General features: G+C 38.9%; 1 protein-coding gene across 50 annotated transcripts in view; it reads right to left on the reverse strand.

The window, feature by feature from the left end:
- The window catches only part of MADD (MAP kinase activating death domain), an 80,375-nt gene that overhangs the window by 11,874 nt on the left and 50,778 nt on the right, over positions 1-17,723 (reverse strand). For 12 of the 50 annotated variants that reach the window (XM_083748944.1, XM_083748928.1, XM_083748907.1 and 9 more), the window contains 13 exons: positions 16,996-17,049; positions 12,396-12,496; positions 11,981-12,064; positions 11,245-11,403; positions 10,655-10,763; positions 9,626-9,688; positions 9,107-9,227; positions 8,362-8,467; positions 7,880-7,990; positions 6,545-6,652; positions 6,294-6,458; positions 5,200-5,272; positions 3,600-3,706 (listed from right to left, as the gene is read on the reverse strand). In XM_083748944.1, the coding sequence (XP_083605070.1) occupies positions 3,600-3,706; positions 5,200-5,272; positions 6,294-6,458; positions 6,545-6,652; positions 7,880-7,990; positions 8,362-8,467; positions 9,107-9,227; positions 9,626-9,688; positions 10,655-10,763; positions 11,245-11,403; positions 11,981-12,064; positions 12,396-12,496; positions 16,996-17,049 (1,361 nt within the window). The remainder of the gene's footprint in view (positions 1-3,599; positions 3,707-5,199; positions 5,273-6,293; positions 6,459-6,544; positions 6,653-7,879; positions 7,991-8,361; positions 8,468-9,106; positions 9,228-9,625; positions 9,689-10,654; positions 10,764-11,244; positions 11,404-11,980; positions 12,065-12,395; positions 12,497-16,995; positions 17,050-17,723) is intronic. The other 38 variants (XM_083748937.1, XM_083748918.1, XM_083748905.1 and 35 more) reach the window with 7 other exon arrangements.

Below are 17,723 nucleotides of genomic sequence, written 5' to 3' on the forward strand. Positions count from 1 at the left end.
AATCAAGAAACAACTTAAAAGGCTAAGAAGCTAAGACAGCAGAAGATGGAGTACCTTCCGCTCCTTGCAGGAGGAGAAAGCATGGAAGAGAAACGAAAGAGTTAGTAACTCTTGACATATCCAACATTGCTACCCCCTTCAGGCACTCAACTGAGTTACAGCAAAAAGAAAAACCAACACACTTTGAAATGAAAGAAAAGGAGGGACACAGACTGCTTCCAGATTTGGTCTGTCATTTGTGGTCTTGCCCCATCCCATTAAATGTCTGCCTCTCCATGCATCCTCCTCCGGCACAGAGGGCAGGCAAGAGGTGCCATGCTTCCCACCCAAACCAAGGGTTTTTCTTCTATATTTCCACATGTGACGATGCTCAAGATTTACAGACTGCAAATTACACCAAGTGCTAAAACAAAGGGAGGTTGAGGGAAAAAATGATGCAGCAGGTTTTCACTTTTCTGACTCAGAAACCCAAGTGTGTGAAAATAAATAAGCTATCTTATTGTAGTAGTCCATTCAACACCCAAAGTAGCTTCTCAAACATCCATGCGCATCTTGGAAAGTGCAATCACAGCTGTTTCATTCAGGACGAGGGGTAATATATGGCCTATGTACAGGAGGGAAATCAGAATATCTCTATACTAAGATCTCTCCAAACAAAATCCCAGGTGTTTTTCTATTAGCACTATACTTACACTAGCATACATACAATGTCAATATTATGATATGCCATCCCCAAAGAATGGGAGGATAGTCTGTTTACAGGGATATGATGGGAGAGATAAGTAGGAGACTGCTTTATTAAACGAAGATAGCCTGCTTTGTTCCTTAAAACGCACTTAAAAATCTAGCAATTTCTCATTTTAAAAAGTATAGTACTAATTCCTAGGAAAAGATGCAACATCCCAGAAAGAGAAATGCTTCTGGAGGGAAAGATGTTCCCCAACTAACTGAATAACATGTTTATTATGTTGTATATTGAGTAACTGACAAAGTCCTTAGAATCATTCATTTATCAGAAAAATGAATAAAAAGCTTACAAGGGATGATTACACCTATCTCTATCCTTTTCTGTTTTACCAGAATCTACAATCTCAGTGTTTACCCAGTGCAAGGCTGCAAAAAATAGGTTGTCAGTCTTCAAGCAATAAGTTTCCAAATCTTGACAATACCACAACAAAGGGCTTGTTATTTGGGCAAAATACAGCAATACCTATCATGCTAGAGTCCATTTGGGTTTACAGTTTTGGGGTGCTTTGGGAATCTACTGCTGTATCTGGGATTACAGATTGCAACAGTGGACAAAGTTATAGCCCCAGAGCATGATTTAAGGATACTGTACATGATTTTGCTACTTCGTTGGCAAACCATTGGGAACCCTGTGTAAGTTATCTTATTTCCATGATGGAATAAAGGCATGAAAGGTATGTACAATTCAGTTGACACAGTCCCCCAAACAGCTTAAATACACAGAGAAGTTTGAATTAGAATACACTTAGAATAAATGGTGAATTAGAATACACTTGAAAATTTATAAAGAATTGACTTGCTTTATTCCCAAGGCTCAAATGGCAAGTTATGAGGCAACTATAGGATTCCAAACTCTGTCATTATAACATGGGTGTAGCCAAGGGGAGGGCAGGGGGGCAGCTGCCCCCCTAAATCAATACCAACCAATACAAATCTGAGGTTCTGCCCCATAACAAAAGCCTGCCCCTCCTAACAAAAATCCTGGCTACGCTCATGCATTATAGTGCTTAAATCCTTCCACTGCCCCTGTATTATCTCCTGAAAATCCCTGCCTTACTGTTGTTAACCAATTTTTCCCCAGGTCGATTCCAAGACCAGAAGCCAGACCAACTGGGGGGAACAGCTACTGGAGGGAGGCATTTACAGGGGGAATCAATAGGTACCAGAAGCTTCACACACGCCACTTCTGCCCACTGATTCTCCTCAAGAAAAGTCCCAATTCATGCAGTCATGTCACCCTGGCAAACACAGGTTTGGGTAGACACATTTGATGAGATAGACCAAATGGTTAGAAATTCAAGGAAATCAGGTTTATACACAAAGACTTCTGATCACCGCTTTCTGTGCTTCATTAGCTACACTCCCCCCGCCCATGTATTCAAAGTAGCAAATGCTCAATCATTGTTGAAAAGTGAGTATGTAATCCCAGAGAGCCATTTCTGCTAAAAGGCATCTTGCTTCTTGAGCAGTGCAAGTGGCCATACTGGAAAGTTAAAACAAAAACAAAAAAACTTCCACCTGTATGTATATTTCTCCCCAGCATATGTGAACAGCTTCGCTGAATCTCACCCTAGGGCTCCTAGGGACACCAATAGAACTTAGAAAAAAACTTAGAAAAACAACAACAGAACACTGCACAAAAGACTGACTGACAAATTTAACTCTCTCCCCATTTCTCTCTCTCTCTCTCTCTCTCTCTCTCTCTCTCTCTCACACACACACACACACACACACAAACCCAATCCTAAAATTGATTCCACAGCATATGCAAAACAAACATGAACACCAAGCAAAAGAAAAACAATGATCAAGAGAAGCAAAAAAGAAAACACATCCAGAGAAAAGAACAGAGTGGCACACAAATCCGTTTGTGTTTCCTCTATACCTAGAGATAATGACAGATTCAAAAGGGAATAATTACATCTGTATCTTTATGAGAAAAAATGTTTCTCTCTGATTTATTGAACAGCCTCTGCTTTCAATCACACTGCCCTGCCCCACCCATTTAGGGGGTGCAGCCACATGACGCATCATGTGACACCACCTGCTGGGGCAGGACTCATGGAGGGCGGCGATTTTGTGCTTGCTCATCCCAGCCCCTACCCGGCTCCTGGGCAGAGGCTGGCCAGTGGCAGCCCCCTCAATATTGGGGGGGCACAGCACCTTTCCCCTAAATATTAGGGGGCTGGAGCCCCTTGCGCCCCATATACCTAGCGCCGCTGCAGATGAATTACACGTGATGCTGGCTACCTTACTTTTTAAAAAAAGTTTGCTAATGCCAATTTTAGTTCATTTTTCCATAAAACAATAGTCATGAATTCACCCAAGTTAAATGATGAGCAAATTGTTCTATAAGGCTGGACAGTTATTTTTTTTAATAAAAAAACCAGTGTTTTTTGCTACGTCCATACAATATACCTCAGTGTTCCAAGACTAAATATTGTTGGAAATTGTTTTGGAAATCCAATGTAATCAAACCTCACCATCACCTGAATTGCATTTTTTCCTTCAGTTTGAAAGAACAAAATACATCTATAGCATCATTAAGAAGACTGAATGAACAACCCCATATGCTGGTTGCAGAAAAACTAAAGCTTATTTAAAGAATTATTTGGGTTAGGGCCATTATTTTTGTTGGTAATTTGTGAATTCTGCGTACTAGTATATAAAGTTAATATTTCATTCGGAGACAGATACTACATAATTTGAATACTAACACTGAGATTCTCTTAACTGTGGAGGAAAATAATTGTCTTTCTCCTTCACCTCCCCAAGGGAAGAGGAAACACATTTATTGGTGCACTTTAAGAAGCTCCATGCTCAAATACTCTTGTTCAAGGGTTCTTTCCTACCTGACTGTGCATGAATTTCAGGTTAATCCCTTCCAGTGTGACTTGGAGAAGCCCCCCTTCACCAGTTTTCATATCCTGCACTGGGAATTCCCCACCCAGTTCAGGGCCTGCAATGTAAAAGGAAAACAGAAAAAAGGAGGAAAATGCTTCCCAATACAAAGTGATTTACGTACACAGAAAAACATAGGACACTGCATTTAGAGGAGGATCAAAGAAGCAAACCCGTTCCTCAAAACGGTGCCATAGCACATCTGATTTCTATAGCATGGATAACAATAAGCAATATAGAGATGCTAACTAGATGTCTGCAAAGACTGGTACTTTAGAGATCATGATATGTTTTGTCATTTATGCCTGTTAAATTCTTATGAAGGATAACCAAAGAGCTCTAGCCCTAAGCAGTAGCCTAGCATTTCATTATATTACTATAAAGCATGGGTAGGCAAACTAAGGCCTGGGGGCCGTATCCGGCCCAATCGCCTTCTAAATCCGGCCTGCGGACGGTCCGGGAATCAGTGTGTTTTTACATGAGTAGAATGTGTGCTTTTATATAAAATGCATCTCTGGGTTATTTGTGGGGCCTGCCTGGAGTTTTTACATGAGTAGAATGTGTGCTTTTATATAAAATGCATCTCTGGGTTATTTGTGGGGCCTGCCTGGAGTTTTTACATGAGTAGAATGTGTGCTTTTATATAAAATGCATCTCTGGGTTATTTGTGGGGCCTGCCTGGAGTTTTTACATGAGTAGAATGTGTGCTTTTATATAAAATGCATCTCTGGTTATTTGTGGGGCATAGGAATTCATTCATTTTTTCCCCCAAAATATAGTCTGCCCCCCCAAAAGATCTGAGGGACAGTGGACCAGCCCCCTACTGAAAAAATTTGCTGACGCACAAGCCTCACAACACAAGGGCCAATCTGTTGATGTTCCTGCAACTTTGTACTGTTTTGTTCTGGCCTGATGGGCGACAATCTTGCTGACACTTGCACTGTTATTTTCAGTGTGGACAAATGATGTGCTAATGTTACACTTTAAACTGGGAGTGGTTTTAGTCTGCAGAATCATTTTGGCAATCTTTCTGAGCAGGAGAAAGGCTCTGTGAGCAGGAAATAAGTGACATTTCCTTCATTTCCTTATAGGCTACCTACACACCTACGAGTTGTTGAACATATACGGATTTTTTTAAAAGTTCTGCAAATGTCTAAATGTGTAGCTGTGTACAATTTTGCTAGTGGAGCTTAAGACTTCTGCAAAGGATCAGGTGTGTATCTTGGAGGTGCTGGGAGATTTTGGGTCTTTAGGACATTTGTGGGGCTTGGTGGAAGAGAAGATTCAAGAGCAACCATGCCCTAGTCATCTGGCTGCTAAGCTCAGTATCCCATTATTACAGCAATATCAGGGGAAATAAATAATGTTTATTTCTCCCATGGCAATTCCTTGAAGGAAAGTCAAATTCCTTTCTGGCATCAGCATTTCCAGAGTGAAAAGGAGGGGCAGTATTTTCAGACCCTTTAATATAAAGGACAACACACACCCAAAAACTCTTTTAGAAAGTTGTGGCACTTGCCAAAGCTCATCTATGGCCGTTAAGGCTCTTACCAGGTTTTGTGCTTTGTTGTCTTGCCGCTGCTCGCTCCATACTGTCTTTTACACAATAATATAATTCCCGGCACTACAATGGATTAAAATAAATAAATAAATAAATAAATAGGTTTTCTGCAGATACATAATGGAGATTCATAAAACGTAGAGCTAATACAGTGGCGAGAACGTAATAGCGCAAAGAATAATAAAGCATACAAACAAACATTTTAAAGTACATATTAATTATCTGCCGCATTTCCTCCAAGCAGCTCAACTTCTTGAAGGAAAGTTGGGATACAATGTACAGGAAATAATAGTAGTATTTTAGACCACACTTTTAAAAATATTTGCTAAAAATAATAAAATACGGTTATTTCAAAATACAACATTATTTTGAAATACGTTTGGGATGAAAGGATGGGGAACTTAAAAGGCAAGACATTTTTATGATTATTCTGTTTTAATGGCATTTTATGCTTTTTGCATTTGTAAATTTCCTTGAACTGATCTCTTATATGAGATTTATATGAGATTCTCTTATATGTATTTTTATAAACAAACAAACAGTGTTGTTTGGTCCACATATAAAGCTCTATTTTTTCTTTATTTTATTAAATTTATATCCCATCTTTCTTTAGTCATAGAATCTCATGTTATAACTGTTTCCCTTACAAACAATTTGCAACAGCTGATTCTGAAATTCTCTATATGTGTGTAAATGAATGCTATCCAAATATGTTATTTTATTAAAACAAAGCACTGTAACTTCCTCATGTTACAGGCAAAAATGTTACATAGGTCTCCAGATCCAAGATGCATCTATCCCAACATAAACCCAAGATTAGGATGTGAGCATTTCAATAGCAATGTTCTACCCACATCTCTCCATTGGAAACTATGCTTAAAATTGCTGTTATGGGTGGAGAGTGGTGCAACTCAAACCATGGAAACAATATCTTGTGACACCACTTAAGAAAAGCTTCTCGCATTGTATGTCAGCTGCTGATTATCTCAGCATCAAAACTCTGCAGCAGATTCAAAGACAGATTAACATAAATGGTCCAGTAAAATACTAAGTCACTGTAAACAGAACACTGTAGAAAATGTACCTTTTTGGTGTAGAACTTATTCAATTGCGTCTCCTGGCCATTCCTCCTCCAGAGACAAAGCACTTTTGTTTTGGGACAGTATGTCATGTTGATGAGCTTCTCATACCACCAGCGTTCATACACCGTGCCAATGTTACTCCTCAGCACAATGCAATCATCGCATACCTGGAGACGTATATATTATTAGAGAGGAATCGCCATACAATCCAATTAACAGCAATCATTTTGTTAACTTTTAACCTGGTCTCTACCTCCATGAAGAAGATATCCCCTGTTGTGTCTGTGCCAGCATGTACAACAAATGTTTGCTTCTTGATATGTCTGCTGCCACTGGGTCGGATTTGGAGCTCCCTGCCATTCTAAATAGAAGGGAAAATCTTATTAAAAACCTTCCACTTTAATCTTTACTTCAGCTTCAGCAAGTCAGATCTCACCCATCTCCTGTACAAAAGTAAAATTGGATTAAAACACTGAAAAGCACCAAGTATTTTTTCAGTACTAGGGAGCAGTTTTCAGCCCCGTAAGGAGGAGGAATGGGGCACGTTTATGAGTTTGTACATGCTCCACCGATGTGCACAATGACCCAGAACAAGACCCCTGTGCAAATGGGGAGTTGTCTATAACTCTGCACCCAAAGTTTTCAGAGTGAGAGGAGAATCTGGCTAGCTTGCACCCAATTATGTTTTTATAGCATACACTTAACACAATGTATCTACACACTGATGTAACATGCACATGCAACAACTATGCTTTCTAAAAACATGTGTATGGTGGGGGAGGCACAGCAAGCAAAAAGAACATGGGAAACCCATCAACTAATTTCTCTTTTAGTAGCACTATCAGAGAAGTAAAGATGGGATTCAGTGCTGTGCTCTTCCAATTGTTCTGTCTGCACAAGCATTGAAGCTTGCCAAGTGGAATGATTCCCCCCTCTCCCCTACAGCCGTTCTGAGGGTTCTCACTGAATCTCAGGATATAGTATCTTCAAAAAGCCCCAAAGACACCCACCCTAGAGAAGCAGCCAGCAACTACAGCAATAAAAAGAGCTGGTTTCCCCCAGAAGCAGCTGGTTCAGTTCCTTACCCAGGCTTGTAACAAAACAACAAGAGATTAAGCCTAGAGAAGCTGCTTACCCATTCAGCTACTAAGTAGGAGTTTAGGAAGCAGCACTTAGTGCCTCCAGTCCAGTAGGAAACTGGCAGACCCCAGCCCAGGCAACAGAGTGAGAAGGCAGCTTGTAGCAAGAATTTCCTTCTACAGCTCTGTGTCTCCTGTCTTGAATAAAACAGGTGAGGAATCTGATTCTCTGTCAAGCAAGGTATTGCTGAGTAAATCTATACCATCCAAAGATCTGGGTCCCACTAGCCCTTGCCATAAAAAGTACATGCAGAAGGCAAGATATCAGAATGTTTCTATCTGCAGTATTTTAATCTTGTACACAATTTGTGAAATACATTATAAAAGAGGAACATAACTCTTTTCAGATTTGTAGCAATCAACACTGCCATCTGAGCTGCAGTGAAAGATAATCCTCCTCTCCTACCGAAGGAACAGAGATATAGATACAGAGGTAGTCAAAGACTTACTATATTGGCAATTTTGTCAAGTATTTCATTTATTTCTTGACTATGCACTAGGCCAATGTGAGATTTTCCCATCAAACGGCGCACTTTCTTCCTAATATCGTTCTTGGACACCTACACAGCAAAATACAGCATTTGGTTACTGACATCTCCCTAAGCACTTGCATATAGATTTATATTTCAGTACATAGACAAGAGCTCATTTGCTGTGTTCCAAAGAGTTTAAACTACCATAGAAACAGGTCAATCAAGAGAAGAAACAAGTAACTGCAGAAATCAAGTAAGAAGAAAGAAGTGCTCAAATACATCCCATTGACCTAAAAACAAAGTATGACATTTCATTATTTCTGCAATTAATATGGGTTTGCTCTTGCATAGGGGGAGTTAAAAATTTGTGGCCACAGGACACCCATATTTCTCCCATACCCTACCACAAGTCTCACAAAAATGTGCAAAAATTAAATTAAAATATGAAAAAATGGCACCTTCAACATAAGCATGTAGGCTATCATATTGTGAAGCAGCGTAGCCAATAAGCGGTCTTCGTCATCTTCTAAACGCTTCCGGTCATGTTCTCCTAGAGACAAATACCTACAAAAGGAACACACACGTACTTGAGTCTCTGATGGACTTTTAGCCACTAACTGCAAAGATGCAAAATGTTCTGCATCCTCTTCCTTCTTTTATCTTTTTCAATGGAATTAAATCTCTCCACATACCCAGTACCAGATGACCAGAAATTAAACTTAGCCTTAAGTTACATTTCCTTTTATAGGCCCGACATTAAAAGACAAGCAAAGGTTCAGGGAGGTCCAAGGTGGTGGGAGGGTTTTTTATTGGTTTGTGGTTTTTGTTCTTGCTTTTATCATGTATTTTGCATTTTTATATTGCATTTTATGTTGATATCCACCCAGAGATGTACGGATGAAGGGTGGCATACAAATTTAAATAAATAAATAAATAAATAAATAAATATTTCTAAAGACAGACTTTGTGTATAAAGAAAATTAAATTTGGAACAAAGTCTTAATTTTTTTTATAAAAAAGGTAGAAAAAATTGTAATCTGCTTAATAAAAAAACTCTAAGCAGTATACAGTACATAAATTGATATAAAGTAATTATTTATTTCAACAAATTTACTCAGAATAAAATCACATCCTGAATTCCCAGAAAGCAGTTAAATAAATAATGCAGAGGGAGTGAAAAATTGCAGAGAATTTGTAATTTACCTGTCAATCATCTCCTGGGGCCCCTGATCCATTCCCATTCCTTCTCTTTCCAACATCACAGCATCCAGGTAAGCATCCTCCCAGAACTGCATGTGGTCCCACAAGGTTGATCGCTCTTTGCCTAGATAGCAGAGAATAAATTAATCCAGAAGACCAATAATTTTGCAAGGAAAAAACCTTTTTCACCACAAGATGTGCCAAGTAATCAACACCCCCATCACCATAGTACCACCACAGCAAAATCAGTTCTGTTAAAAACACAACTGAGATCACAACAAGCCAGGAGAGGCAAGGTTCCCTGTCCTAACTCAATGTATATATTGCAAACATTTATGGTCCCATCTTGCTACCTTGCCTAAAGCAGTGCACCAACTTTATTGCGTTCTGTGTTATTGTTTTCCTCTATCAGTATTCACCAAATGAAGAATGCAGGAACAAGAAAAGAACAGTGGAGTGTATAGGAATACATGTGAGAAATCTTTTTAATACACACAGAAAAGCAAAAAGAATAATTATTACTCATAGAGAAGGTTTCCATGGCAGCATCCTCTAATTGGTCCCAGACAGATCCTTTATCCCTCCCTTTATAGTTCCAAGCAAGCAGCAACATGGCAGCAAAGAGGAGAAATGAGACATATAACAAGACTGAGCAACCTTTCTGGAATAATGAGACTCAGGAGAAAAAGTGCAGTGAAAAATATGCTACATATTGCAATTGTGGTCGAAGGCCATGCCTCTTCTAATACATTAATGTAGTCTGATCTTTAGCATACTGTGTTATGAAACAACTTCCCTGCTCAGGATACCATTTTAAATATACACTTGATTTGACAGCATGTACCTAATATGATATATCTGTAGCCCACTGATTGAATGTGGCCCACACGGCATTCCCATGCAGCCTTCTGGCCTGAACCCCACCACCATCCTTGACCACATTTTCTTTGCTGCTGAGCTATAATCTCTTAACAGCTAAGCAGGTGGCAGGAGGGAGAAATTCTTGCCACACAGCATAGAAGCATAGTGAGCGCCTTCTACCCTGAGCCCGAAATGTAACTTTTTATCAACTGGGCAACGATGGGTTGGGACAGAACCATCATGGACTGCATGTACCTCATGCTGGAAACTTTGAGGGTGATCGCACCCTCCACAAATCAACAACTTTCCACCGCCACCACCAAATGTCTGGATTTTCACTTCTACTTTAGAGTTTTGTTTTCTTACTTTTGGGTTCAAAAAAATAGGGGTCGTCTTATACATGGGGGGCGTCTTATACAAAGAAAAATATGGTATACTAATGACAAGCACTTCTTATAAAATGTTTTGAAGAAAACCGTGACTTTTTAGCTGATGATCTATCTATGGTATGTTAGAGAATTCAAAACTCATCTATGGAGGTTTCACTTCAGTAGACAGGATTGTTGGTCTTTTAATTTCTTTTTGTTTAGAAAATACTACGAAGAAGATCAACATGTTAAATGCTATTTCACTAAAATAGCCTATGCTTTGAACAAATTTGCTTCAAACAAAATAAATGTCAACACGTACCCAGAAGACCCTCATAGAGATAAACCCGTAGGCTTGCATCTTCTGGTGCTCTCCCAGGACTGCTGCTTTTATTGTCTTTCATGGTCTGCTTCAAGCTATGAGATTTACCCTTTAAAAAAAAGGATTTTAAATGCCAGTTTAATCAGGCATGTTCTATTGCTCTGCATTATGTATTCGCCTATCAATATTATTCTGCAAGCAATATATATTCCTTGTAAACAGAAAGATAATTCAGAAGGTAAAAAGTGGACAGCAGAAAAAGCTTAAGCCACCTCTCAAATTCAACTCAGTTCAAAGATACTTCATTGTCATGATATGACATTTGAGGCCATTATGATTTCCAAAGGTCTTTAAGAGGTTTATCACTTTAAGCCAATTTACACTTATAAGGTCAATGTGCTTGCCACATATGTAATTGAGTTTGCAGTGCATGCACACCCTGGAATATATATGCTGGCTCAGAATTGCTCGTACTTCTTCACTAAGGATAGACCATTTCTAATGTGATTGCTTTCCATAAAGTAATAGGTCTTTTACACTACCCACCATCACTACAATAATTCCTAAGCAAAACCAAAGCATGTTCTTACAAAGATGGTGCTAGTTGCTGAATTTGTCTCAATCTCACTGTCTGACACGGTGCCTCGTGATCCTGTCAGATTTCCACCGCTTTCTCCACCAAGGCCATCACCAGCATTGCTGCTCAAATCACTATCTGCTCCTAATGTCTCCCCAGAGCTGTTGCTCACCTGAAGAGGAAAACAAACTGTTTAAATGGTCAGTCCTTTATTCAATGTGAGTAGTTAATGTGGAGACAAAGATTTATTCAGAGTGCCACTCCAGAGAAAGCTAAATCTCAATAATTCCTGCATCCCAACCAAACGTAAAGGGGCAGGTTTCTGCTAACTCATGTTACATTGGGACCCAGCACAGTATACTTTAGAAAGCAAAGTGACTATTTGCAGGGCACTGTGTTTAATGTTTTAATGCTTTTTTTAACTGTAGACATTGCCACAATCATTAATTTACAACAACTATTTTCCGAAAATAAATGTCACAATTTAACAATATAAACACAAATAAAATATGTAAGTTTACAAAACAGTAGCAGTGGATAGGATCCCCATACCTACCAGAGCATTTTATGTACAATTGGGGGACATGATTAAATGTAAAACAGGAGAAGGATGGAGAGTGTATGCCCTAGAGATGCACTAGGCACTTGCAATTTACACAGGTGCTGAGTGAGAAAGTGCATGCAAATGATCAAGCCTGAAAAACACCACTAAAATAAAGCACAAACATTCCACGTCAGCCATGCCCTACCACTGTGCTAACTTCAGAGTCTTGGCTGGTGCTTCGGATCATAACAGCAGGTCCCACACTTGCCACAGAATCCAAATCACTCTTCTGAAATCATGAACAAAGAAGAAGAAAAATAATGCACATTAGTCATTACTATTTCTGCTTGGAGACTTGGACCACACATTGTATTTGGGCCCAGATTACTAAGGAACTGCAGATCTCATGCCTCATGTTTCTAGCTTCCCAGAATCAACATCACTGGAACATGTGTTGCTTTCATATAATTATCAATGCTTCCCCAAAGTGAATACACGCCCCCCCCCAATGAAAACCAGAATCTATGGACAAGGGTACAAGGAATTCTCACTATTCTACCCCCATGTCAATCTCCTTGAGGCATTTCTCAAATAATAAATAAAATGTTCAAGACACTCACATGAGAGCTGGAAGTTAAGCTCAACCCACTATCTGCACTGATCTGGGATTTCTTCTCATCTGTCTCCCCCAGATCATGAGAGTGTTTTTTACCTTCTGACCCTAAAGAGAGGGAAAGTGATATTTTGTTACTGTGAACAAGAAAATGAAAGAACCAGAAGGCAAATGATCGCTTTGGTGCATGAGAATTACCAAGGGGGGGAACCAGAGGATCTTCTCCTGTACTCTTGAAATAGCATCAACCAGAAATATAGCCTGGCTGGTTGCAGCCACCATTCTGTCCAATACATAAATGCACCTGAGAAGCAGACCAACTGCCTTAAACAGTCACCCATTGGAGAAAGGAAAAGGGGAAAAGAGACAAAGCAGGCACCAGACAGATTCCAGTTAATACAAGGCATGCCAAACGGTCGACACATGACTCTGGAAAGCCACTTCCTTATGTCACAGATACAAGATTGCTTTTGTTGCTGTTTGCTTTTTGGAGAGGGGCAGATCTTATTGCTGGACACTTGGTACTTAATCTAATATGCTACCATCTACAGCCGAAGTTATTATTTTTCTCATGTTCACCAAGTGACTTATGGTGTAACCATCCAAACAGTCAGCAATAATCATCTGCATACCAGAAATGAGAGCTTCAAATGGGACTTTTTGGGGCAAAATAGCAATATTATACAGTCATTGTAGGGATGTATTACATGGCTCTCCAGAGTTTGTAACAACAAAGGTGAAGCAGTGAGTTTCAGCTGCTACGAAGACATGCATTCATCATCCCACCCAATCCATCAAGAAAACAAATGGTGAAGGGATTTATGCCATGATCATGCAGCTTCATGTTTTTTTACCCTCCCGTGATGAGATGAAAGACAGAAAGAAAATGGATGAAAGGAGAGACAGAATTGAGAAGGGTTTGGAAGCTGTGTGCAATGGAGATAAGGAGGCAGGAGAAGAATACACTGCAGACTACACAGGTCACCATTAAGAGCTCGAAGGGAGAAGAGACTGAATACAACCCTTCTGCCATAGCCATATCTGCCAACCGTTCCTTAACAGGGACACATGACCAGCAGCTGGAGGATTTTATTTTATTTTATTGCAGATCTAGGATGTGTACAAATAATGATGTGTGGCAACTCTATGTACACAATACAGCAATACCTTACATACCACTAAAAATGATGAACTAAGAGTTAGGAGTGCAAGTGGGATGTATGATGTCTATCACTAGATACTGCCGACATCAGAAAAAGTGAAACAATGTGCAAGAGAGAAAGAAAACTTATATATATGGTGCGCGTGAAAAAAAGACTATTGGTGTGCATTTTTGAGATGACCATATTATTCATGAAGGTAGAATTGTCAAAAAGATGGGCAGCTTATCCCAAAGGTTGTATATACTAGCTATGGAGTATATTTAAAGAGAGGGTATTATATAGAACATTCCAAAAAATCAACTGGCATTTGTTTATAAACCTGACTTTAACATACATTTCCAGACTATGTTAGTACTTAGATGCCTCTAACTATGATGCTAGAAGTAAATAGAAAGTGGAATCATGAAATTCATTGGACTTGTTTTCAGATTCTGTTCACAACTAAGGTACATTAGCAACAGATTCTTTTTTTAAAAAATACCTTTAATCAGTCAAAAGCATGATTTTAAAAGGTGTTATGAAAACACTAACTGGTTGATTTACATTTTATTCCAATCAATTTAATAAGCATATAATTTAACTGTGCATTTTTAATCATACTAAAGGTTATGACTGACTGTTATTCACAGTTAAGCACTGTGAATGAATATTCACGGTTCAAGGCACTGCTGGAAACAAAGTTATACATACAGAGAAGGCAATTCCTTCAAGATGACTTATCTGTATGGATTAGCCAAAAATATACCTTTGTAATCATACTCAGAAGTTCCTTTGTATTTCAGCTAATTGATCGCACAACAGAGAGAGTTAGTTAAGTGGGGGGGGGGGAACAAACCTTTAATACTTGGTCAGTCTAAGTCAAAAGTCCATAAAGATGGGAAATAGCTATTTCTTTAAATAAAAAACCCTACACAAAGTTATATTTGACTTGAATGACTACATTTCAAAGATTAAGTGACTAAAAGGGCATAAGGACCATATTCCAGAGAACAGGGAACACTTAAATTTCACAGAAATCAAGGGGAGTTAAAGTTCCATTCTATACACATTTGTCTGGAAGTAACCCCTATGAGACTAATGCCTGAGTTGATATGCATTGGATTACACCGCACAGCATTCAAATAACACAATTAAATTATTTGACTTCTCAGCAATCACTGGCCCAATTAAAGGTAATTTTGCTGAGGAAGGGTCACTTTTACAGAGTCTAGTTTTAAAACATTCTGCTATCAAAGGCTTCTCCAAGTCTCTTCTACTTCTTCAGTTAAGTATGGAAGCAACGTCTCCACCTAAATACGGAAGTTCTCAAAAAACATGGGCACAAACTTCAGAGATCCCCAGTCTGTTAGAATAATTGTCTATTACTTATAAGATGGGATATGGCATAATAAAAACATCCTTGAAAGTTTCCCCACTAGCCTGTCTTTTAAAAGGAGTATTCTTTAAAAGAACCTAGGACCAGCAATGACTAAATCTGGCCAGCTTACTTTATGAAGTAAACAGGCGTCTTGGTTACATACTTCTATAATGTGAATTAATATCTTCTCTATACAACCCAACAAACTTTATATTCACAGTATTTAAGTAGTGATACTCCTTTTTGTGTATTCTCAGTGTGTTCTCTAAAGAATTATAAAATAAGATTTCTATAGATGCTATAAAATAAGCTACTACAGTGGACGCCTTGGGTTGCGAACGGGATCCATGTGGGAGGCACATTCGCAACCTGCAATGCCGCGTCTGCGAATGCGTGGATCGTGATTCGGCGCTTCTGCACAAAGTGTGATTTAGCACTTCTGCGCATGCGCCGAAACCCGGAAGTAACCCATTCCAGTACTTCTGGGTTCGGTGCGCTGCACAACCCGAGGTATCACTGTATAGTAGAAACAGATAGAAATACTATACAATGTTGCTTCTGTAGTTATGTCAGCAATATTTTTTTCAAATATTCAGTAAGTGGCATATTATAGGATAAACTATATGTTACACTAGAGTTAGGATAAACTGTATGTTACACTGCAGAAATTCAACTGCCTCTCCTTCTTTGCAAAGAGCCTGTAGGCACTTTGAAGTGGAGGAGAAGGAACATGGGAAGGCTGGTGGGAGAGTTTCAACCCTTCCCCAATAGCCTATTTTCACCTGAAACTGCAGGGAGCAATCTACTATCACTTTCTACTTTATTCAGGTGCTACTGAAAAGGAATCAGATAGATATATCAATATAGTTTTAAAAATCACACACCGTATAGTGAAGATACAGTTTGTAAATTTAAGAAGTTGCAATTTAAGAATGTAAGAAAATTTGAGAAGAATATTGACAAGCTGAAATGTGTGCAGAGGAGGGTGTCCAAGATGATCAAGGGTCTGGAAATCAAAGCTTATGAGGAACTGTTGAGGGAGTTGAGTATGTTTAGCCTTGAAAAGAGAAGACTGAGAGAAGATATAATAGCCATCTTCAAATATTTAAAGGACTGTCACACAGAAGCTGGAGCAAGCTTGTTTATGCCTGCTCTGGAGAGTAGAACCTGAACCAATGGGTTCAAGTTAGAAGAAAGAAGATTCCAACTAAACATCAGGAAAAACTTTCCAGCAGTAAGAGATGTTCAACAATGTAGCGGTCTCTCTTGTTGGAGGTTTTTAACCAGTGGCTGGATGGCCATCTCTCATGCATGCTTTAGCTGAGATTCCTTCACTGCAGGGGTGGGAACAGATGATCCTTAGGGTCACTTCCAAGTCTATAATTCTAGGACTCTGTTATTCTAACTATGTGCATTATTAAGCACTATCAGTTTTATGCATTTGACAACAACAACAAAAGCAGAATGTTGAAGTGGGGCTTAGCTGGACATTCCACTCTTTTGTCCCAAGGGTGGGAATCAAAGAACAACAACCTAGAAAACAATACATCATCTCTGTGGATGGAGAACTTCACATTCCATTTCCAGTCAACCACCATTCTTCATATTAATCCCCAAGGTTACTCCCAACCTCATACAAAATAATTAATCATCAAACAATAATTGTGGACCTTTCACATTGGACTTGAACTTTACATTTTATATCTGCTATTGGTTAAGAATTCAGGACAAACATATCTTTACACAGAACACTCCATTATGCACATATTGCAGAAAACGTTGGTTTACCACCAAAGAGGGATTACAATTTCATGGGGGAAAGACTGTCCAAAATTTAATTTATAATTCAGTGGTAAGGAAGGATTTGAAACTTGGCTGGAAGAGACTGTATTTTCCCCCTCTCCTCTCCTGATACAAAAAGGGCTATTCAGTGAACCCCAACACTAGATTTCTTTAAGAAATAGTGACCTCCTTTGTCTGCCCTATGGCTCATGTGGCATGGGTGTTCAATCAAAGGCTTAGAGAGTTGGCAGTTATGGGGAGGCTTGGAGGAGTGTCAGGTTTCTGTCCTTTTATCATATTCTTACTCAGTTTTTCCAAAGCTTTTTGCTTTGACACTTCGTTGTGCTTGTTCCACAATTCTACTCAAGATGCAATGTAAGCAGGAGAGAAAGACAGAAAAAATGTCAGATGCTGATCAGAGGCGGAAATGGAAAATAAAAATAAAAAATAAGCCACCCAATCCTGCAGTACCAAAGCAGAAATTAATGATAACTGGCATGTGAATAATTAATCACATCTTCAGTCAGAACAGGGTAGAGACTTCCATCGCCTTCATTCACAAGATTTCAAAATTAATACCTATATATAATTAACTGGCTGAGTAGAACAGCTAAGTGAGACTCACCTACCTGATCTCATTTGCCTTCACAGAAATGACAGATTAAAAAGAGACAGTGTCAGGTTCTTTATGTCCAACATTTAAAGTTTCTTATCAGTGGGTTACACAAAGAATACAGTATGTATTTTATGTATCAATGCGCCCCAAACCACCAAAGATATTTCAATTCAAAGTGTAATAAGGGATAAGAAAAACTATTTCTATAAACACTAAAAAAAACTATGTAAAAAAACAATTAGTTTGGGTCTGAATATGCCTGTAATAACCACTGGGCTTCTTCTAGCTTTATGTATGTTAACTATATCAGACTCCAAATCATTTTCATCAGGGCAAAAAGAATAGCAAAAAATGGGGAGGGGATCTAAAAAAGAAATACACACCATTCTGTTCAAATGATACCCTAAATTTTCATCC

Source organism: Podarcis gaigeae, assembly GCF_964106915.1.
Source record: "Podarcis gaigeae genome assembly, chromosome: 1".
NCBI classification, from domain to species: domain Eukaryota; kingdom Metazoa; phylum Chordata; class Lepidosauria; order Squamata; family Lacertidae; genus Podarcis; species Podarcis gaigeae.